This window comes from Rhododendron vialii, chromosome 6a (genome assembly GCF_030253575.1).
Source record: "Rhododendron vialii isolate Sample 1 chromosome 6a, ASM3025357v1".
NCBI classification, from domain to species: Eukaryota; Viridiplantae; Streptophyta; class Magnoliopsida; order Ericales; family Ericaceae; genus Rhododendron; species Rhododendron vialii.
This window is the reverse complement of record NC_080562.1, coordinates 33135706-33157151: the sequence shown is the minus strand read 5'-3', so window position 1 is coordinate 33157151 and position 21446 is coordinate 33135706. Positions and strand designations below refer to the sequence as shown.

Here is a 21446-nt window from a genome sequence, read left to right as displayed (position 1 = left end):
TGACGTATCCAAATAGACACATGCACACACACTCCTTCCATTCCAATTTGTTTTTCCAATTTTCAGAATTCAAGTTTTTTTAGGGAACACAATTATTGCACATGGAAATATTCAATTTTGCATGTCAAAGTTTTTTTTTTAAAAATGGGGAGCATAAATAGAGCTATTCTACTTTTAGTCTGCAGGTTACGCAAAAATCAGTTAGTGTAATTCTGAGTTCCTGCAGATGATGACAAACCGTGGGTGGCGTATTGTTCACTTGTTGAGGAGATTGTAGTTCTGCGAGTTTTCTTCGTTTTTTTGTTTTTATATAGACTGATGCTTACAATATTCCTTGTGTTTATTATCTAATTATGTTGGTTGTGTTTCCTTGCTTGCAATATTTAGACATTTCGAGGTTAGGCAACGTGAAAGGAATATGGGATAGGACACCACCAACCAACTCTTTCCAAAAACTATACATTTCTGGAGTTGAGGGCATGTGATAGCTTATTGTATGTTGCTCCATCAGAACTACTTGGGAGTCTGCAGAGCCTCCAAACCCTCGAAATAGAATCATGTAGGTTACTGGAAGATGTATTCAAAAACAGAGGATCATATTCCGGGGAAGGAATAGTTTCAAAACATGAACCAACAACCGACGAAGTTGATACCAAGGTTGTTCTGCCACGATTAAGATTAGTTTTTCTACGTGACTTGCCACGTCTGAAAAGCTTTTGCTCTGGGAGCAAATTGCCATCCTCAGTCAGAAGAGAGATAAGAAACTGTCCCCTTCTGGGGACCCCCTTCTGAGAATACAAAAGCGGGAAAAAGTCCCCTGTAAACAAAGAGGTACGTCTGTGATTCTTACTATAGTTGTGCACGGAAGATATCCTGCCTTTTCAGTATTAGTAATTGCTATCGTGCATCGGACCCCATTTGGTTTGGTTTTGTTTTGTTTTATATCGGCTTACTTTATCAATGCACACCAGTAATCCAGTTTTGTAATTTTAGCTAGCTGTGCAATAGAATCGGAAAGCATTTCCCAGATTTAGTGGAACATCAAATGGAATGGTTTTGGAATTCACCGAAGTAGTGCTGATAAAAATGGTCTAGTTGAGCAACGAGAAAGGAGTCAACTATTATTGTTAGAACTTATTTTTCTTATGACATGGTTATTCTCAACAGAAAAAAGCTAATCTTTCTGGACTTCATTGCAAAACCAGTTCTTTTTTATTTTTATTTTTTTTATTACTTAATCTGAAACTAAAACAATACATGCAGCATGAGAGTGAAGGTCAATGAGAGAGAGGCGGGGGATGGGTCATCGCCAGTATGTGCTCGATCAGCTGATCTGGTTTGTGACCGCGCAGCTTCAGTGAGTGTATGAAATTTGAATACAGAGAGGACGAGAGAGAGGGGAGAGCCAGAACCAACCCTGTTGTCTTCCTTTGATTTAGGCTTCTTTTCCCTTCTCAGGGCTTGGGCTAGGAAATTACAGAATTCACACAAAAAGAGACCCAAACTCTATGATCCATTTATATTCTTCAATAATGAACATCAACTAGTAGTTTTACCTAGCTCATGAACGCTTGAATACCCATGTTACGTGGAACATGAATTGGGAATATGTTGACATGTTACGATATGGGTGCATGTATTAACTAAAAGTAGATTTCAATCTAAACATTCCTAAAGCACAGTATTATTTCCCGTATGATCAATTTAAAATACATTTTTTGGAGCAATATCATCATTTTTAGCTCTAAAGGATGTATCATGAATAGAACATTTTCTACCAGTTTGTCCGATCTTCAAACTATCAATATGGAGAAATAGTTTTAATTTACTTGTTTCCTCTGCGCACATAAATCTTGATCCGTGTACTTTCCCATGTTTGCCTATAGGTGATTCAATATAGTGCTCCACCCCAGCCACGTTTGTTTCACCTTTGTGGAAGTTCATCATCAAAGAAGGTTTCATTCAATAATGTGCCGAATGGGTGATTTTTCTCCATTCGATTGGTAAATAGCGAATAATGCGTGTGTTTGTGTGTAATTCCCATAATGTGGCCTGTAAAACTGTATCGTTTACTCTCTGTTTTCTTCAGTGTGTATATTTCTAAGAGGCCATTGTGCTACCTACTGGCAGAATGGAACTCATGTAAATGTGTGTAATTTTGTATGTGGGGATTGAAATATCAACATTATTTTGTGGATGATTATCCATCCGGAATTGTTATACAATTGATTGGGTGCTTGTGCCGCAAAATATCAAGAGCTTAGAAGCAAAATCATATCTTCTCAGTAATAGTTTCACAGTTGTGTGTTCAAATCTCATAGAGGCCAAACATTCCAAACTTTGAGGTCACTGGAGGGTTTGTACAGTCGTTTACTTCTGGACCCCAGAATTAGCAAAGGTACGCTTAAGTTGAGCCGGATATGTAGTCATAAAAAAAAAACCATGCAGTAAGTTTCACATTGAAAAGATGCTCACCAATTTATTTTAGACTGGTACAAATCAATATACTCACTCTAATAAGGTTTCTTGGATGCTTGTTTGCTTACCAAAGGAGGACTTACAACCTGTATCTCCAAAGTACAAAGAGAAAATATGCCCCTTTAAAACTCCACAAACGAATAGCAGTGGAAACCCACCTGTCTATTGGAGCTATTCCCCTTCCACATTTACCTGTAGAAATGTGAAAGCATTTCAACTCATGCTTAGACCATTTTAATCCTGTTCTTCCTAAATTTTAGGTTGGTATTAATTTCTTTTTTCAGAATTATTATTAAATTCTCTTTTTTTTCTTTTCTATTTTGGGATTGGTCATTCAATTTGACGATAGGAGTCTAAACAGTAAAAAGTTAGCGACCAAAAGCAAAAAAAAAAAAAGGGGTTAACTAAAAAAGAAAAAAAATACCGAATGACTGTCTTTTTGCTGTTATAGTTACGTCCTATATGAATTTTTTAAATTTCGGCCCACAAATTTATACTTTTCTAATTCCTTTCATCAAGATGAATGATTTATCCCAAAAAATAATGATGAAAAACTAAACAAAAAGTAATGAAAAGTATATAGCACCAGAAGAAATACCAAAGCAAAAATTTAGAAAGAACAGGTGAGTTCACGGATTTCCATTACGTAATTGGTTTTATAATATGTTCTGGAATATGTTGATGACCTAATGTTCGGTTTTTACTTTCTCTGCTTTAATTTGATGCATATTGTGGCTTGAACTGTAAAAATTCTTATTGCGTTGCCTGCTCCAACTTCTTTAGGAGACAAGCTTGTGTTTGGATACCTTGAAAGTTGAAACCTCAGTTGGTTCCTTTTTGTTTCAACACTGGAACCTTTTTTTATCGGCAAAAGATGAAATTTATTAAAAATAGAGAAAGGAGAAGGGAATCCAACAAAATGTTGAAAGATACATCACAAGGGCAAAACCCAAATCACCCATGGGTCTACAAGGGTCCAAATCAAAAAAGACATTAAAGCCCGACCCAAACCCAGATAAGACACATAAAAGCTTCAGAACATCCAAACCCGGTCCAAACTTGGACCGGCCCACCCTACCCATCTCCAAAACCCTAACTACTACGGCCACCCCTTCCGTGCAAACCACCGGTGCCCTGCCTCGCCGTTAAGCCGAGCCAATCTCTCCCAGATGTAGAGATTAGCGGCGAAAAACAAACCAGCCTACGGAAAAAGAAACCGCAGCAGTCAAAGCCAGAGGACCAATCACCACCAACAACCGCACCTCCCCAGCTCCATCCCAGCAACACAGACACCAACGGCAACAGCAGCAACCCAGAACCAACGAAATGACAGCCCAACGCTCGATTGAGAGCTACGAATGGTCGCCGACCGAACTTCGGCACACAAAACTGCCAGAACACCTAGCCATGGGGCCCACATCCACCCCACCACCACCGGACAGAAACCATCACCGATGACGCCCCATCTTCACTGATCATTTTTGATATATGAACACCTACAAAACAAACATTAGAAAATAAACTAGCGATACCAAACCCCCACACCACCGCCCACCACGCCCACAAACTCTGCCAGATCTACAACCGCCAGTCTTGTCACACCCCAAAATGGGAAGTGATCGGCCATGAACCACAAGACTAAAACTCGTAGAACATGTAGCGTAAAAAGAAATTTGATTAAAAATTAAGGCAATGAACTAATAAACGGTCAACCATTTTATTAAGAACAACTGCAACCAATTAAGTTCAACAAAAAGTATAGGGCACAACCATCCCATGATCCAACCATATCCAGTGATCCAACAATAATAAAGAGGAGTCGTTATCTGACAATTGTTTCGAATGCGGAAGCGATTTATTAAAAAAAACTAAGATGAGACACCCTAAAGAGGTCAAACAAAAGAATCCCCGAGGTACCGCCAGAGTTCTTACCTAACTCCCCAACTTGTCTGAAAGAGAAGTTTGAATAAATCCATCAGCTGACGAGCTTCATGAATAGCAAATATGTATATTAAATAAAGTTGAAAACGGGAATTAAAATAATTTACCATTAAATCATAATTTGGCATATGAGGTGTCCAATAGAATAATAAATTAATCAATAAAGTATTTAACCAATGAACATTCTTAGTGGTTATCACAATAATAACTCCATCAACAATGGGTAACCACAATCAAACAGTACCATGGCCAAAATAAATCTCATCAAAATTGGATCTAATATTGATCTTAGAGTCACCAGGGTTGGCAGCTCGTGGTACTTTTCCCTAAGTCGATCCGGCGAAAGAAAGCCGTTGAGCATTGTCATGCTTTTTCCAAGCTAGGTAATCAAGCCGTGTCCATCCGAATATGAGGTATTGGGAATATTCAACGTTCAAACCGTTCGTTCCCTTGTCTAAATATGAGGGATTGAGAACGTCGGTTGGTGAACGTACATACTACAACGAGCACATTTGCTTTGCTCGTTGAGTGGAAGGCACGTCACCTACCCTCTCCACGTCATCGGAGTGGTAGTCACGTCATGCCCCTGTGGCTGTCAAAGGGGGTGGAGTTTCCATCCACTTCCTTTGACGTACCCTCTGCGGGTCATGCAGTAATAGCCATGTCATGCCTTGTTGCTGTGAAGGAGGCCGCACTACCCCAACCTGCTCCATCCTGAAACAATATCATTTGACATTTTGAATGTTGTCTTCCTTGTGTTTTCTGTAAGTTGTGGTACTCAAAGTGTGGGAAAATGAGTCTTGTAATCAATGAAACATTCTAAATGTTGGATAGACACTCAAATGTTGCCTTATATTTTCTTTAAACTGTGGTACTCATATTTTGCAAAAACGATTTTTTTAATCAATGACACTTAGCTGTTTTTGGGCATTTTGGTTTAGGTGAGTAAGAACACGATAGCCTGAGAGAGCCCACCTAACTGTTCTAAAAAAACATATATTTCAGCAATAAAATGATGAAATCTTACCAATTATCCGGTATCCAAGCGCTAAAATATCATAAAAATTTCGGGTTGTATATGTTGAAACATTACACAAATTTTGGTATGCAGCTACTGAAAAATTACAATAATTTCGAAATGCATATGCTGAAATCAACATATTTCTTGACATCAACAGTCAACCCCATAATAAAATAAATGGCACAAAGAGCGAAACCAAACTCCATGGATGTGCTTAGTCAACAACATTGCAATGTAAAGTGACAACATGATAACCATACATATAAAACGAAACTACTGTACGTCAAAGGACTCCACGGTTGCTACATCACTTCCTATTATGGCTTTAAACGCTTCTATTTGGGGAAAAAAAAGTCTCTCCTATTCCTTGGCCTCCTCCCATCGGAATTTGAACCAATAGTTGGCAATAGGTGGCATGGGGGAACAAGCTTTTAGATCAACCTGTCGAAGTAAAAAGGACTTTGAAAATTGCACATGAAGGCAATTTCTAGTAATGTTGAATTTATGAAAAATAAAACTATACGGTATGTACCTATACGAAGTGATCTCCGCTCACAATTCCAATTCCAAGAACCCTTATTTTGTCCGATGATGGAGAACAAGAATGGAGTGGAAGGAAAGTAAGGCATTGCAGTTGGGATAGGAGGACAACCACCACATTATAAGTAGAAGCTACAACGTGACCCATGTCAGGAAAAATCATCCACTTGTCTTGGGGTGCAGTTTCGTCTTGAAGGAATGACAATCTATAACGTAACTCGTTAGCACCTTCGATACCGGTCATCTTTTCGTAAAGGTCATAATGGTTATTCACCTCCAAGAGCAAATCATTTCGGCATGTCTTCCAATTGTGCTCGGATTGGTGCATAAAATAAGATACCGCTCGGTACCCACAATTTCCATCACTTCTCACATCCATAATAGATTTTATGTGCGGCCAAATTGGTTCCAAAAAGTTATTAAGGTACGGTCGTACAAATAGGGTTCCAACAAGTTTTGGCTTCTTCCGCCTCGGTAACTCCTTGGCTGCCTTGGGGGTTCTCACAACAGCTTTCGGGTTGGCGGGAGTTTCCACGCCGGCCTTGGGATTCGCCGTGAGCCTTTTTTTCACCGCTGCCTTAGCTTTGGGGGTTTTTTCCTTCACCAACTTAGGAGTTTCCAAGGATGCCTCAACATACTCAAACTCAGACGGGTTCCTACGCATTGACTTATTGACTGAACCTAACTTTCGACCGCGGGTCTGGACCTTCTGTTGGGGTGAAGACAAGGATGTGGTTGATGGATTCAAAATGGATTTCAGAGTCTTCATCCAATGCATATGGGTGATAGGGTTTTGGCCAACCATTTTGGCCATAAAGATATTCCATTCGGCATTCATTAGTTTCAAAATTGCCCCATCATCTTTACATTTCTCAAAAGAAAGCATCTTCCAATGATCATCAATCAATGACAACGGTATGGGTTCACCTCGATTCTTGAATAGAGCAATCTCGTGAGCACAAGGTAAACCGTGGATTCGGCGAATAGGACAACCACAGTCAACCTTGTCCTCCACGACCATGTCATCAATTTTCTTAATCTCCGGCAACATCAAACCCATGGCAGTCTGTGAAGCAGCTCCCCTTAGATGGTCAAAGATAGGAATTCTATACTGGTGCTGCCAACAATTCAAACTTTTCTCAAAGGTATCCTTTATATCCATGATTTGTAATTTAACCAAGTCGTGCATTTTAGCCCAGGCGGCCGAGAAGTTGGCTTGGCAATTTGCAATATGGGATTTAAGCTTCGCATGTTCAGACTCAACCCTATGGAAATGGTAAAGGAGAGTTTTAGGCATCAAAATATCAATATGTAATTGTGAAAAGATATGGACACCGTGAAATATGCATATGGTGTTAGCCATTTACCTATTGCTTGTCAAGTTGCCAAAGTGCATGACATTGTTCGTCCAAGCTGAAATGAATTTCTGCCTATACGGTCCCAACCAATTTGTCTCAACATATGTAATCGCATCTGAATATAGCACAAACTCCCGCTTCATTGTACAAAGTGCATGCTCATATAAAGATATAGTTGGTGAGTACACCAATGAATCCCAAGCATGTTTAAACAAAGCCCAAGTCGTCTCATCAAACATCTTCCTACATTTGGCATATACATTTTGTCGAATATGCCACCGACATAGAATATGGCTGGCCGTTGGGAACACTCTTGTAATGGCATTCACTAGGGCTAACTCCCTATCTGTCACAATAACACCGAGAAGTGCTTCAGGATCCATCATACTTTTCAATTTCTCCAACACCCACGTATAGTTTTCCTCTATCTCCCTATCGATGAATGCAAACGCGGCCGAGAAAGTCCTCTTGATGGATGTAATGCCAACAATTTGGAGCAAAGGAAACCTGTATCTGTTGGTCTTGTATGTGCAATCCATCAGCAAAACCCGAGGGAAACATGCAACATGTCACCAGAAGTAGGATGTGATCAAAACAAGTCCTTCACACAGTCATTGTCATCTTTCCGGTTAAACTCGATGTACCCATATTCTTGTAACTTAGCCAACAGATATTGCATTTGAGATCTCCCCGCTTGGTCCTTAAATCCATGCTTGTAGCGTGCGTTGTAGATGGTTTTAATTAAACTCACATTGAATTCATCCTTGCCCTTTATTAGACTTAGGATCTCTCGCCGTGTAGACAATGACGAAACACACATATCCACCAACATAGTCGACTGCTCCGAATACAACCTCGCGGGATAAGTGTGCCCCTCAAGCTGTTTCGCGGGAGGATGATTGTGATTGCCGTTTAAGACAGTGATAGTCCAACCTTTCCCCTTAACACATCTCAATTCAAACAGGCATTCGCATTTCTTAGTTCCTGTGACGCGTGCTATCTTCTGTGCCTTCGCTTCTTTGCCATTCTCCTTCACATTACCTCTTTTGTCCTTTGCCTTACTGATAAACGGTCTAAACTTTCCACCCCGTTCACATACAAACCGTATCCTTGGCCTTTGGTTCTTTGCCATGGAATCATCCACCTATTTGAAAACACTCACATTCTCCGTTGTAAACTCCTGTGTGAGATTATATAGGGTCACTGCACCTATGTGGCTGCCGTGCGCACTCACATTCTCCGTCGTAAACTCTGGTGCTATGGTCACTGGACCTATGTGGCTGCCGTGCGTTGAAGCATCACCCTGAAGAAAGTATTAAAAATTCTAAAACTCCATTAAAAATAGGTTTTCTACCTCTCGGGATTCGGTAAGTGAATGTCGAAAATACATAGAATTCGGTAACTATATGTCAAAAATATGTACAAACTTCGATAACCAACTGCCGAACTATGTATACGAAAATCATACATACAATTTCACCAAGTAGCTATTGAAAACCAGATTCTATTTCGGTAACAACGCGTCAAAAATATGTTCAAATTTCAGTAAACAACTGCCGAAACAGTGATATACTTATATTTCGGTAACTACACGTTAAAAACATGTTCAAAGTTCGGTAAACAACTGTCGAACTATCTATATAAGGGAAAATCGTACATACATTTCGGTAAATTGCTGTTGAAAACAAAATTATATTTCGGTAAAGTCATGTCGACAATATGTTCAATCTTCGGTAACCAACTGCCGAACTATGTATACGAAAATCATACATATAATTTCACCAAGTAGCTATTGAAAACAAGATTATATTTCGGTAACAACACGTCAAAAATATGGACAAATTTCAGTAAACAACTGTCCAAACAGTGATATATATATATATATATATATATATATATATATATATATATATATATATATATATATATATATATATATATATATATATATATATATCGGTAAATAGCTGTTAAAAAATACTTATATTTCAGTATCTACATGTTGAAAATATGTTCAAACTTTGGTAAATAACTGTCGAACTATTATCTATATAAGGGAAAATCGTACATACATTTCGATAAATTGCTGTTGAAAATAAAATTATATTTCGGTAAAGTCATGTCGACAATATATTCAATCTTCGGTAACCAACTGCCGAACTTAATACTCAACATTATATTTCGGTAATTGGATGCTGAAAATGTATCAATTTCGGTAATTAGATGCTGAAAATGTTAATATCTTACAGTGGATAGCTACCGAAATTACATTGGTTATTCTATTTCGAACCAGTAACGTTGAAAACCCTCGAAAAACTGGGTTTTATAAACCCAGATGCCCCAACAACAAAGCAGAGGCCATTGTAAATGGAAAAACTTACCTCCTCACGCGACTTCCAACATACAATGTCCATCACAGTATCTTTCTTCTCCTCTGCCATCATATGGTTGCCAATATAATTTGATTCAATTTCAAAATCTAATCCTACAAGTGGGTCAAAAAATGGATCAATGGAAGGACTTAAACCTTTCATTGATACAATATTTGGTCCTTGCTCCTCCTCCATTGGAAAATTTGAGAGAGATGAGAAAAGAGAATAAAGATTTAGAGAGAGAGGAGAAGAAAAGATGAACAGTAGAAAGCCAAAGATGAAGAACAGATATCTTTCTTCTTCTCTGTCTTTGTTTTTGGTTTTGGTCTGTTTTTTTCTTTTCATACGGGATTGATGATTTATTTTGAGGGGGAAGGGGGTAGTGGATAATTTAGGGGTTTTGGTCATAAGGGCATAGAAGTCATTTTATGTATATGTATAAGGGTAAGTAGGTCATTTTACATTAAGGGGTCATGTTGTAATTAGTTGAAAATTTTTAATGGGCTACGGGAGAAAATAGAGGGTTACGAATAGCCGCCCCCTTTTTTATGAGAGAGAGGGTTCGAAAATGGAATGGATAAATAAATTACAAAAAAGGTAACAGTACGTGGCACTTGCTAGGCTGCCAGAGTTTGGTAAAAGTTAGAGAGAGAGAGAGAGAGAGAGAGATATTAAGAGCATGTACATCAACGAATATGCATTTTAGCTGCTCAACAATCCACTTTTTTCATTTTACCTTCTGGAATTTCTCTCAATCTCATACCAATCCTCTCTATTATTATCTCTATTCTTTTAAAATACCATAAAATATTAGTATTCAATTAGAGAGAGAAGATAAATGATCATGGACCATGATAGAGGAGAGAGAAACAATAGTTGTTTAATCAATACCTCTGCTACAGTTGCTAGGTAAATATACAGAGGTTTTGTAGCAAATGTAGTTTACCGAAGGAGATTGCTAATCTGGTGCAGGTGAGTTTTTTCATTTCCACTCTCCATTTTACGTACAAACCAACATATACCTACTCTGATGCACTTGCTCTAACAAGTCCAATTTTTTATGAGAGAGAGGGTTTGAAAATGGAATGGATAAATAAATTACAAAAAAGGTAACTATACGTGGCACTTGCTGGCTGCTAGAGTTTGGCAAAAGTTAGAGAGAGAGAGAGAGAGAGAGAAAGAAGAGCATTATTATGTGTTTTGTGACTTGTATTTTGTTTTGTGCGAGGATCGATTCGACAATTTTGTAATTTGCTCGACTTTTTCTAACGTGTTTTGTGTTTCCTTCAGTGTTTTATAACAAACTGTGGGTGTTTTACTTTCAATCCATATTGAACCCACTCTCAATCTATCTAAACCCATATTTATATGAGTTTTTATGGGTTCAACTCATATAGACTCATTATAAAATATGGACGGATTGGATTGGGTTATAAGTGGACGAATTTGGACAGGTTAAAAAAAATGGGTTAAGATTACCACCTCTAATATATAGCTATGAAAAATGTTGATTACTCTTGCAGTAATTGCTACTATATCCTTGCACTGATTTTTTTTTCTTTTGAGAAACAAGTGTCCGTGTCAGTTTTTGAGTGGCATAGAAACATTCACAAATCACAAATGGAGGAGACCCTTATTAATGTCCAATCGATCTCTCTACTGCTATCCTTCTTTAAAAGAAAAAAATAAATATGAGTGGGACTTGAGCCAAAAAAGTGGGACAATGCTGCATGTGCTCCAACGTAGAGTCAAAAAATTTGGCCAATATTTGGTTCCTAGTGGTGGCACGTCAGTTTTCGACCTAAATGCACGATGGGTATGGAAAGCAAGGAAGCGATAGTGAAATCAAGAAATTAAATTTGTTCGGTTAATTGGTCCCATTTTGTACTACTAATTTTACCACTAAATTGGTTTATACCGTTTTGAAATCGAGTAACCGAAACTCGACCAAATAACTTTGGTGTTGGTCTAGTTAGGTTTATTTGATTTGGTCCGATACTCTCAATTTATTCAGCTTTGAGCCGTATAAAACTAAATGGAGAATTTAAAGATAAATATGGGCGATGGAGTCATTTTATAACACGAGCAAATTTTCTTTTCTGGGTACCATATGAACCAATATGATGCAGAAACAAATATGAAACACTGCAGGAGCAGCCATATACTGCATTCTTGAGCTTGTTCTTTTTGACAGTTTGAACTGACCATTGAAGCTTCGATCAAATTAGATTCGAACCTATAGCAATTATGGGAGCCAATTATTTCTAAATTAATATTTTTTTCGAATTTGGGTTGTGAATTGAAGAATACAAATATTTGTCTTGTGGTGAGAATCTATAAAAGTGTTTGGATAATATGTGTGGAAGAGATTTGCGATTGAAAATTAATTAGAATTCAAAAGATCATCAGAGGTGATATTTGGATTCTGCATAAGTATTTTAGTTTTAGGTTCTTTGATTCTGCATTTTCCAGTTCATCTATGAGTAAAATCTACTGTCAAACTCCTAAAATTCCTCACATTGCAAAATGCAGAGCAAGGGCGGCCAAAGACTCCCTACTTCAAAGAAGTTTCTTTTTTAGTGGGGGCCTGAAGAGCGTAGAGTTAGGGTTTCTGGTGGCTTTGGTGGAGATTAGTTCTAGGATTAGCAAATTGTAATTTTATGTTAGTCTAATTGTCGCGGTTAGCTGTCACTTGATATTATTGGTGACAGTATACAATTCTTTTTGTTCAAGCTAGCATCGATCTTTTTGCGTACTCAAATTGCATTAGTTTTGGACCCAGGTGAGTAGTTAAGTATGTTACGTATTTTCGAAAGATTCTTGTGTCCCTTAAAGGTATTTCCTTCAGAAATTTATATGAATGTTATTTGAAGATTCAAAACTGTTTATAAGTTCTATAAATTGGCATGCGATGAATTTTCTGAGATCAATTGTTAATATTCTTTTTGGTAAGAACTTGGTGGATATTAATAAGAACATTTATTTCAAAAGTCCAGAAAAATTATTCCTCTTCGAAATAACTTCAATGAAAGGAGCTGCAGGCTATGGGATGTACATGTGTTACTTGAAACTCCGGCCATAGGGTCTACAAATTTGTATGAACTAGTCGGAAATATAGAGGGGAATATGAGTCGGAAACTCCTTCGGTCAGCTCCCAATTTATAGGCATAGACATTGGGGCAACCAGATGTACATAATGGCTTTATGGAGAAAATTTCAACTTGGCCACAAATAAAGTGATTTGACAAGGCACTGCACTCCATATTTACTAAAGATTCTCTCCCTGAGGAGGAGCATGTGGGTGGGGGCCCTATACAAAGTTGCCGACATAATTGGGGAAAAATATTATGCCCGATTTCAACATTTACTTGCCGAAATAATTATGAGCTTTCGGTTTCTGATTACTGAAAAGTATTAAAAATTTCGGTTTGAGGTTGGTGAAACATAATTTTGCTTTCATCACCCAAAAAATAACCAAGAACGTGTCTATTATACATGCGTACTTACAATAAAATGGGTTGGACAATTCACTGCGACCAAAAATGATGGCCACGTGGGCGGGCCCGTACTTGCTTTGGACGATGGTTTGGGGGAGTATACTATGGGTTATGTGGAGAAAATTGCATCTCGTAATTCGTGGGGTGATGGGACAAGTCACTGCCACCAAAAACAAGAGAGCTGCTATTCCCCCCTCCCCTGACACACACCCCCTGGCCCCACTTCTTTTTTTCCGAAATTACTCCCGCCTCTCTCTCTCTCTCTTTCTTTTCTTTCTTTCTTTACCGTTTCTTTCCTTCTTTCTTTTTTTTCCTTTTCTTTCCATTCCAGTTTGATTTTTTTTTTCATTTTATTTCTTTTTCTTTCTTTTTAGTTTGAATTTTTTTTCTCTTTAATAATATGTTCAAGTCTAATTCTAGGCTTTGTAAAGTAATTATGAAAAAAAAAATGTTTCAATTGATCATGTTTATATGACTGTTTTATTTTTTCTTTTTTTTTGTCCTTTATTGATTAAAAAATATAGTTACGAAAATAAGTGTTTCAATTTCCAAATATTTCATCCTAAATGGTCGTAGTAAATTTTTTAATACACATATTTTTTTAACTATTTTTTAATATATAAACGGTGTAAAAAATAAGTATTTTAATTTTCAATCTATGTTACTAATCAAACTATTATTTCTTACATTTAAAAAATTTGTTCTTTCTTTTTTACACAATAAGTTCAAGTCTAATTCTAGATTTTTTAAAGTAATTGAGAGAGAAAAAAAAAGTGTTTCAATTGATCATGTTTATCTGACTATTTTTTTTCCTTTTTTTCTCCTTTATAGATTAAAAAATATAGTTACAAAAATAAGTGTTTCAATTTTCAATCCGTTTGAACCGGTGCAAAGTTGTTATTTTTCTGATCATTTCATCTTAAATGGTCGTAATAAATTTTTGGTTCCAAGGCCTTTCAATGGACATCTTAAGAGAGTCTTAGAACTAAAAAATAAGTCTTAGGGTGTTTTGTTGAAAGACCTTAAAAAGATATGAGTAATTAAATAAAGAAATAAATTAAAATAATATAATCAGGATAAAAAAAATTTCACACCTGTTCAAACACATTAAAAATTGAAGTACTTAATTTTTTAATCATATTTTTTAATATATATAAACGGTCTAAAAAATTAAGTGCTTAAATTTTCACTCCGTTTGAATCGGTGCAAAGATCTTGTCAATATAATCAAAATAACAAGATCTTTACACCGATTCAAACGGAGTGAAAATTTGAGCACTTAATTTTTTTAGACAGTTTATATATTAAAAATATGGTTAAAAAATTAAGTACTTCAATTTTTAATGCGTTTGAACGGGTGTGAAGATCTTTTTATTTTGATCATATTATTCTAAAGAGACATAATCAAATTTTGTCTCTAAAGCTCTCATAATTACATTTCTGCTCCATAGGATTGCAAATTGATGGTGAGAATTTTTTTCAACCCAAACGTTGCCGTTTTAGGGGCTAGCAGAGCCCAGGCCAATTAAAATTAAAATGGCAGAGAGAGGTAATTAAAAGGGCTGAGGGAGGGTAAAAACGGAAAAAGGATGTGGGACCGGGAGGGGTGTGGTGTCAGGGGGGTGGGAAAAGCAATTTACAAAAACAATAGTATTTCCATTTTTATTGTTCATTTTCGTTTTTCGTGCCGTTCTTTCAACGCTTATATCTCTCAATATACAATGTTTTTCATAATTTTGAAAACTTTGTATTATAGATCTAATCGAAAACTATCAAACAAGATCCATATTGCTTATATTTAGAGATTCATATTAGAAGATATAAGCGTTGAAAGAACGGCACGAAAAACGAAAATGGACAATAAAAATGGGACGGAGGGAGTAATATGTATCAGTACACTTCATGTATGTATCAATACGAATTATAACTATTGCAATAGTAGTTAAACTGTAGTGGGGGCGACTATTCGCAGCCCCGTATTTTCTTCCTTACCACACAAATTATAATTGGCAATTTTTAATGGGCTAAGAGAGAAAATACGAAACTGCGAATAGTCGGCCCCAATGTAATCCAAGCTATGTACTGCTATCATGGTAGTTTATTATTTCCTAGTACATTCTTAGCATTTAATAGACAGTAACCATCAAGGAAAATCAAATATGACATGAATAATTCGAAACAAAAATCTGTTTTTGCAAAGTCGTTAAAGTTGTTACGAGAGAGGAGGACAAGCCTGGGGACCAAATGTCCGTCCCCCATAAGCCCAATATGTCTAAGTACCAAATATCTTACACAATTGAAAATACAAGTAAGAACTGTTTACCATAAACCCAACATCTAACCTCACCCTCTAACACCCCGCCTCCTTTTAGGTAAGAGATGTCGGCCGTAAAATGGTGGCCACCTCCTGCAGTGCCTGCCGCAACTCAACAGCTCCAAGTCCGGTATCGACCAAAGCCCTCTGTACCACATCCAACACAGCCTGTACCTGCTCCTCGCGTCCCTGCCTAAGACGCCCTTGACCACGTCCCACCCTCGGGTGCGAGAACACCCTCAACCAAGGAAGGTAGTCCTCAGTACACGCCCAAGGAATCCCAGGTGGTACATGCTCTCTCTTATCCTCAGGCACCAAGTGGTAGTCAGAGCTAGACCAAAAACTTTCAGTCCATTCGTAAACAACGTCGTATTTGTGCTGCCCTCTCGATGCAAAACTTGGTGCTATAGGGTCTGCGGGTACTCGCTGTAATAGACCAAACTGCCTCAAGACTCTGTTGGGGAGGTATGGCTCCACATAGGACATGGCACGAATGGGACCAGTGTAGAAAGCAATTTCAGAGACATTTTGCCTGCGGTCCTTGTACGGGTCAAATATCACTTGTTGTAAAACAAAACATATGTGATATCTACAATTACAATAAATTTTCTCAACGTATAAAACAATTGATTAGCTTATAAAACAATTGTACTTCCAGTTCTCAGTCCTTAATTGAAAAGTTGAATATCTACTCTCAAACTGTAATCTATTCTAAGACAGTTTCTAATTAGTAACGTAATTCCACAAAAAGTCCCATGCTCCAAAATCGGTATACTAACTACATGCAGGCTGTGTTAGAATTCTACCTCATCTACAATTAAGTCGTCCAACACACGCCGGTAGTGCTGTACACTAGTGCCACTCCCGCCATACAGACACCAACGTCGTGCCCGTGGAAGATCTTCCGTGTACTCTGGGTCAACAACAGGATGTAGCGTTGGGAAGTGCTCGTTTATCCACGCCTATAACATTACACGCATGTGAAGCATATTACAATCATATATCCGTAACCTAAACTTATTGGTTATTTAATAATCAAATAAAGTAAGTGTATCTCTAGTAATATAAGAAATCCACCCATCTGCTTTACCTTCCTCCTACTTGCATAACCAAGATTTCTGTACAAAAATGCCAAGCAACTAGAGCTCCATCCATACGTATGAACCTTATCTAAATCCTCCAATAGTGGAAGGAGGTCAAGCTGTACGAACCCACCTGACTTGTCACAAAAAAGGGTGCACCCAATGACATATAGCAGGTACGCACAAGCACAACACACAACCCGCTCGTCTGTGTCCGTCTCATTTACCTCTTTAAAATTCATCTCCAACCAACTCAACTTAACTGCATACCGTGTAACTTCTTTAACAGTAACTGCATTTTTTGCTACTTCCTTCGACACACCAAGCAAATCCATTAACAGTTCTTCTGGCGTCCTCTCGTCCTCCGTGTAGACAGGTAATCCACGAACAGGTATCCCGAGTAGATGTTCTACGTCATCTAATGTCAACCCCATCTCACTAAAGTCAAAGTGAAAGGTGTTTGTCTCCGGATGCCACTTTTCAACAAATGCAGAAATTCTAAAGGAATTGCAATGCGAGTTTTTATTTATGCTACACAACGGAAGCAAGCCCGAATTCATAACCTTTTCTTTGAACCTGTCTTCTGTAACTACCCAAGTACCCAAAAGACCCATGTGTTGATGCAATCTTAATGTACCCCTCTCTTCTCCCTCCAAAATGGCTTTTAGCCACATGTGTGCGAAAACTCTTTAGCAAGGATAGGTCCTCCGGACCACCCACATCCAAAGGCGCATCATCATGTTGCTGCGCTTCTGCCCGACCCCGGCCCCGACGTCGACATCGACGTCGGACTCGAACAACCTACACATATATGCCAATGCATACAGATTAGTGTTCAATACGAATTATAAATTTTAAATTAAACTATTAAAAGCAAACAAGTAGGAGAATGGAAAAAATTGACCTCTTCCTCTGGCTGTTCTATAACCTACAAGTATATACAAAAATATATAATACGTATTATTGTTCATAAAACAAATAAAGATTAAAAAAAACTATTAAAAGCAATTATGAAATTGGAAAAAATTTACCTCTTCCTCTAGGGGTGCTATAACCTGCACGTATATGCAAAAAAAATACAATACATGTTGGTGTTCATAAAAAAAATAAAGATTAAAAAACTATTGAAAGCAAGTATAAAATTGGAAAGAATTTACCTCTTCCTGTGGCTGTTCTATAACCTACACGTATGGAGCAACACCATACAATACATATTATTGTTCATAAAACAAATAAAGATTTAAAACAAACAATTGAAAGCAATTAAGAAATTGGAAAAAGTATACCGGTTCCTCTGTCGGTGCTATAACCTACACGTATATGCAAAATAAAATACAATACATGTTGGTGTTCATAAAAACAATAAAGATTAAAAAAAACTATTGAAAGCAAGTACAAAATTGAAAAAATATTTACCTCTTCCTATGGCTGTTCTATAACCTACACGTATATGCAAAAAAAAAAATACAATACATATTAGTGTTCATAAAACGCCAAAACTATTGAAAGCAAATAATATGAGTTAGTGTTCAACAAAATAAAAACCTAGTGTGAAATTGGAAAATTTTCACCTCATCCTCATGTGTGTCCTCTAAGACAGCATCTTGCTCTTGCTGACGAGGCACTTTGGCCTTGCCCCGGCCCCGGCCCCGACCTCTGCCTCCTCGAGTTCTAATTCGAGGCAGTGAACGCATAACCTACACGTACATGAAAATAACACAATTATAAGTTAGCCTTAAAAGAGGCAGTTTTGTCATCATCAAGGTTACCGACAGTACTTACATATTTTAGTTTTTTTGTTATCGAACGTTTCAGATCGTTCAAAAGTTAGTATTCATAAAACAAACAAAGATAAAATACAAACTACTACAAAGCTGGTGTGAAATTGGAAAATTTTCACCTCACCCAAAGGTATGTCATCGACAAAAGCATGTTCCTCTTCCTGACAATGCACTTCGGCCTGGCCCCGGCTCCGGCTCCGGCCCTGATCTCGGCCTCCTCGAGTTCGAACTCGAGGCAGTGGACGCATAACCTAACATTTCGGTAAATGAATGTTGAAAATCATACATAACATTTTGGTAAATAGCCGTTGAAAATAATATTATATTTCGGACACTACATGTTGAAAATATGTTCAAATTTCTGTAACCAACTGCCGAATATGCATTTTCGGTAAATAGCTGTTGAAAAAATATTATATTTCAGTAATTGAAAGCTGAAAATGTATCTCAATTTCGGTAACTAACTGTCGAGTTAATTGAAAATTTTTAACCGGCTGCGGGAGAAAATAGAGGGCTGCGAATAGTCGCCCCCACATTTTATCATACGTGAAGCTTCTGCTTCTGATATCCAATAAAGCAAGAGGCACAACGCCGTTGCTTATGCTTACAAACACTTAATGGCTGACACATAAACTTCCCCTATTACCAGAAAAAATCTTGCACAAAACACTACTAGTAACAAAGTTCTTCGTTTTTCTCCAGTTAAACATAGCCACTTTGATTAAGATGCTGTGAAAAATATATTTTCAATTCAATTCTTATTTATCAATTTGGTTGATCATGCCCGCATCCATTATAAACAAACATCAAACATACTTCAACGTGGCTCAAATGGTTGAAGTTATCATCATCAATCTTGCGAACAATATGCTATCATCAATTTGTAGGCCACTTCAGCATGGCAGAACTTAAAGCTAGCTAATTAATTCACATTCGGTCAGCTTGAGACAATACAAAGGAAGATGGCAGAATTTGTCTATGACAAAGACTTAAGCTATTGTACATCTTGTTCCAAAGAAGGTCACGCAAAGTCAAACTTCGTTCGAAAAATCAACTATTGAAAGCTGTTTACCTCAGCAGCCTCAGACTCGTCCTGAAGCACACCCCGGCCCCGGGCCCGACCTCGGCCTCGAACTCCACGTGGTAGACGCATAATAACTTGCATATAATAACAATAATACAAATTTAGAAGTCCAAAAAGGCAACAAAAATTATGAATGCCAATAAGACCATGCACTATCAGTAAGCTATGGCTTATGGCAGGAAAAAATGAAGACTCCATAGTACTGTATAGCTTTTCAACCGTTGTCGTGAAAACATAGTCAGACTTCCTCCAATTGATACAAGTAATGCAAATAAAGACAACCAATGTCCAAAGCAAACTCAATAACATTTTCACACGATAAGATAGATAGGTTTTCCAACATGTTATTTCATGAAATAGTGGTCAGAGTTATTCACAAAGTCCTATACTATAATAATTCCCTATATTAATGAAACTGACTATCCAAACCGCACTGCAGTGATGAATCACTCGCTCAGAATGCCATGGAAGCAGGGAGGACCTCTGAGTAGTTAGGCATATACTCACCCATTTACTGGTTTTGTTATGAATATCTACAAGAAGATCTGCAAGATACAAACTAAAACAGAACATTTGGCTCACTGCAACAAAGTGTTCATTGCTCTCCCTCTTGTATGTCATACATAACATCAAGAAGATGAGTATAAATGCAACAGAAGTACAAATTCAACTAGGCGATCCTTGTATTGTTTGCTTCCCAGAACTTGTATAGAAAATTTGTTTGGTTGACAAATCGAGTCAAAAAAGTTGTGTACCAAGTGTTCTGCATAATAGATTCCGAAACAGAGAAGGAACAGGAAGAATAGCAAATTAGCAAGACAACTTATGAAGGCCATACCTTAGCTTTAGCTTCCGATTTTGGTCTGATAATAAACACAACTTAACTGGTTTGAGTAACTTTTGAACCACTGCAGTTTAAGTTAATAGATCCAAAACTATGACGGATCCACCATTGTTTTGGAAAAGAACCAAAAACTTAGTTTATTCCAAATCAAGGAGGAGTGTTTTCTAGGAAAAAAAAAAGACAAATAAATAAAAAGGTTACTTAAAGGAATTGGGCTTCACCCAGCTCATTTTCCAAATTACTCTCAATTTTCAGATTATTCAAAGAGCCCTTGCTCAAACTTTTGTTAGCTAGCAACTGCACTCCACATATCTAAGACTCGCTATCAACATTTCAAACAGTGAGCATTTCATCGACACAAGCTAAAGCAATCCCATTCATGCAGGACAATGTAATAAGACGACAAAATCTTAGGAATCCACCTACGAGCAGAGAAGCTCCAACGGGAGCTTCCATGGAGGTATGGGCACTTTTGACTAGTAGCACAACTCAATTTCAGCTGCCTCTCATGAAACCAAAACCACTTGCATTGGCATGAGGTTCAGGGCTGTCATTTTTTACGCCAAGAGCGCATGCCAAATGTGCTAACCAATACAGGATACAAAAAAAACCCTAGCATCTCCACATATAAACTTACAGATCTCAACATTCACCATTTTTGGCTACCAATTTCGGGAACTAATTACCAAAATTTCTAAACAAATACGGGATCTAATTACTAAAATCTTTACACAAATACGGGATCTAATGACCAAAATCTTTACACAAATACGGAATCTAATTATCAAAATCTCTACACAAATACATGTATGTAAATGGGTGGGCTGGGGCGGCGGTGGTGAAGAACAGAGAGAGAGAGAGAGAGAACAGAGGGAGAGAAAGAGAGAAGAACAGAGGGAGGGAGAGAGAGAGAGAGAACGACACCTGAGGCAGTGGGGTGGTGCGGCGGAGATTAGGTACATTTAATGGGTTGCATGGAGAAAATTTTCTTTTTTAAAATATTGGAAATGGGCTATGTGAAGTAACGGGCTACGGGAGAAAATAGAGGGCTGCGAATAGGCGGCCCCATAAAAAATTGGACTTGTTTAATTAATGAGTTGATGTCGAGGTAGTCGCAGAATAAACAAATACAAAA

General features: G+C 37.6%; 2 protein-coding genes across 2 annotated transcripts in view; one reads left to right on the top strand and one right to left on the bottom strand.

Moving 5' to 3' along the window:
• LOC131330670 (fumarate hydratase 1, mitochondrial-like) overlaps positions 1 to 21446 on the top strand; it is an 89765-nt gene that overhangs the window by 40826 nt on the left and 27493 nt on the right. The gene's annotated exons all lie outside the window — the stretch shown is intronic.
• Positions 17764 to 19537, bottom strand: LOC131330703 (uncharacterized). The gene is made up of 4 exons (XM_058364380.1): positions 19456 to 19537; positions 18503 to 18634; positions 18174 to 18299; positions 17764 to 17912 (listed from the first exon to the last, which is right to left on the bottom strand). Exons 1-4 carry the CDS (start codon positions 19534 to 19536, stop codon positions 17817 to 17819), a joined length of 435 nt encoding a protein of 144 aa, XP_058220363.1. The 5' UTR covers position 19537; the 3' UTR covers positions 17764 to 17816.

Bases quoted from the DNA above. Each gene is read 5' to 3' on its own strand.
- LOC131330703 (XM_058364380.1), bottom strand. From the start codon at position 19,536: ATGCGTCTACCACGTGGAGTTCGAGGCCGAGGTCGGGCCCGGGGCCGG. The intron at 18,635-19,455 runs GTAAACAGCTTT...CCGAAATGTTAG, and splicing joins ACGAGTCTGAGGCTGCTGAG to GTTATGCGTCCACTGCCTCG. The intron at 18,300-18,502 runs GTGAAAATTTTC...ATGTACGTGTAG, and splicing joins ATGACATACCTTTGGGTGAG to GTTATGCGTTCACTGCCTCG.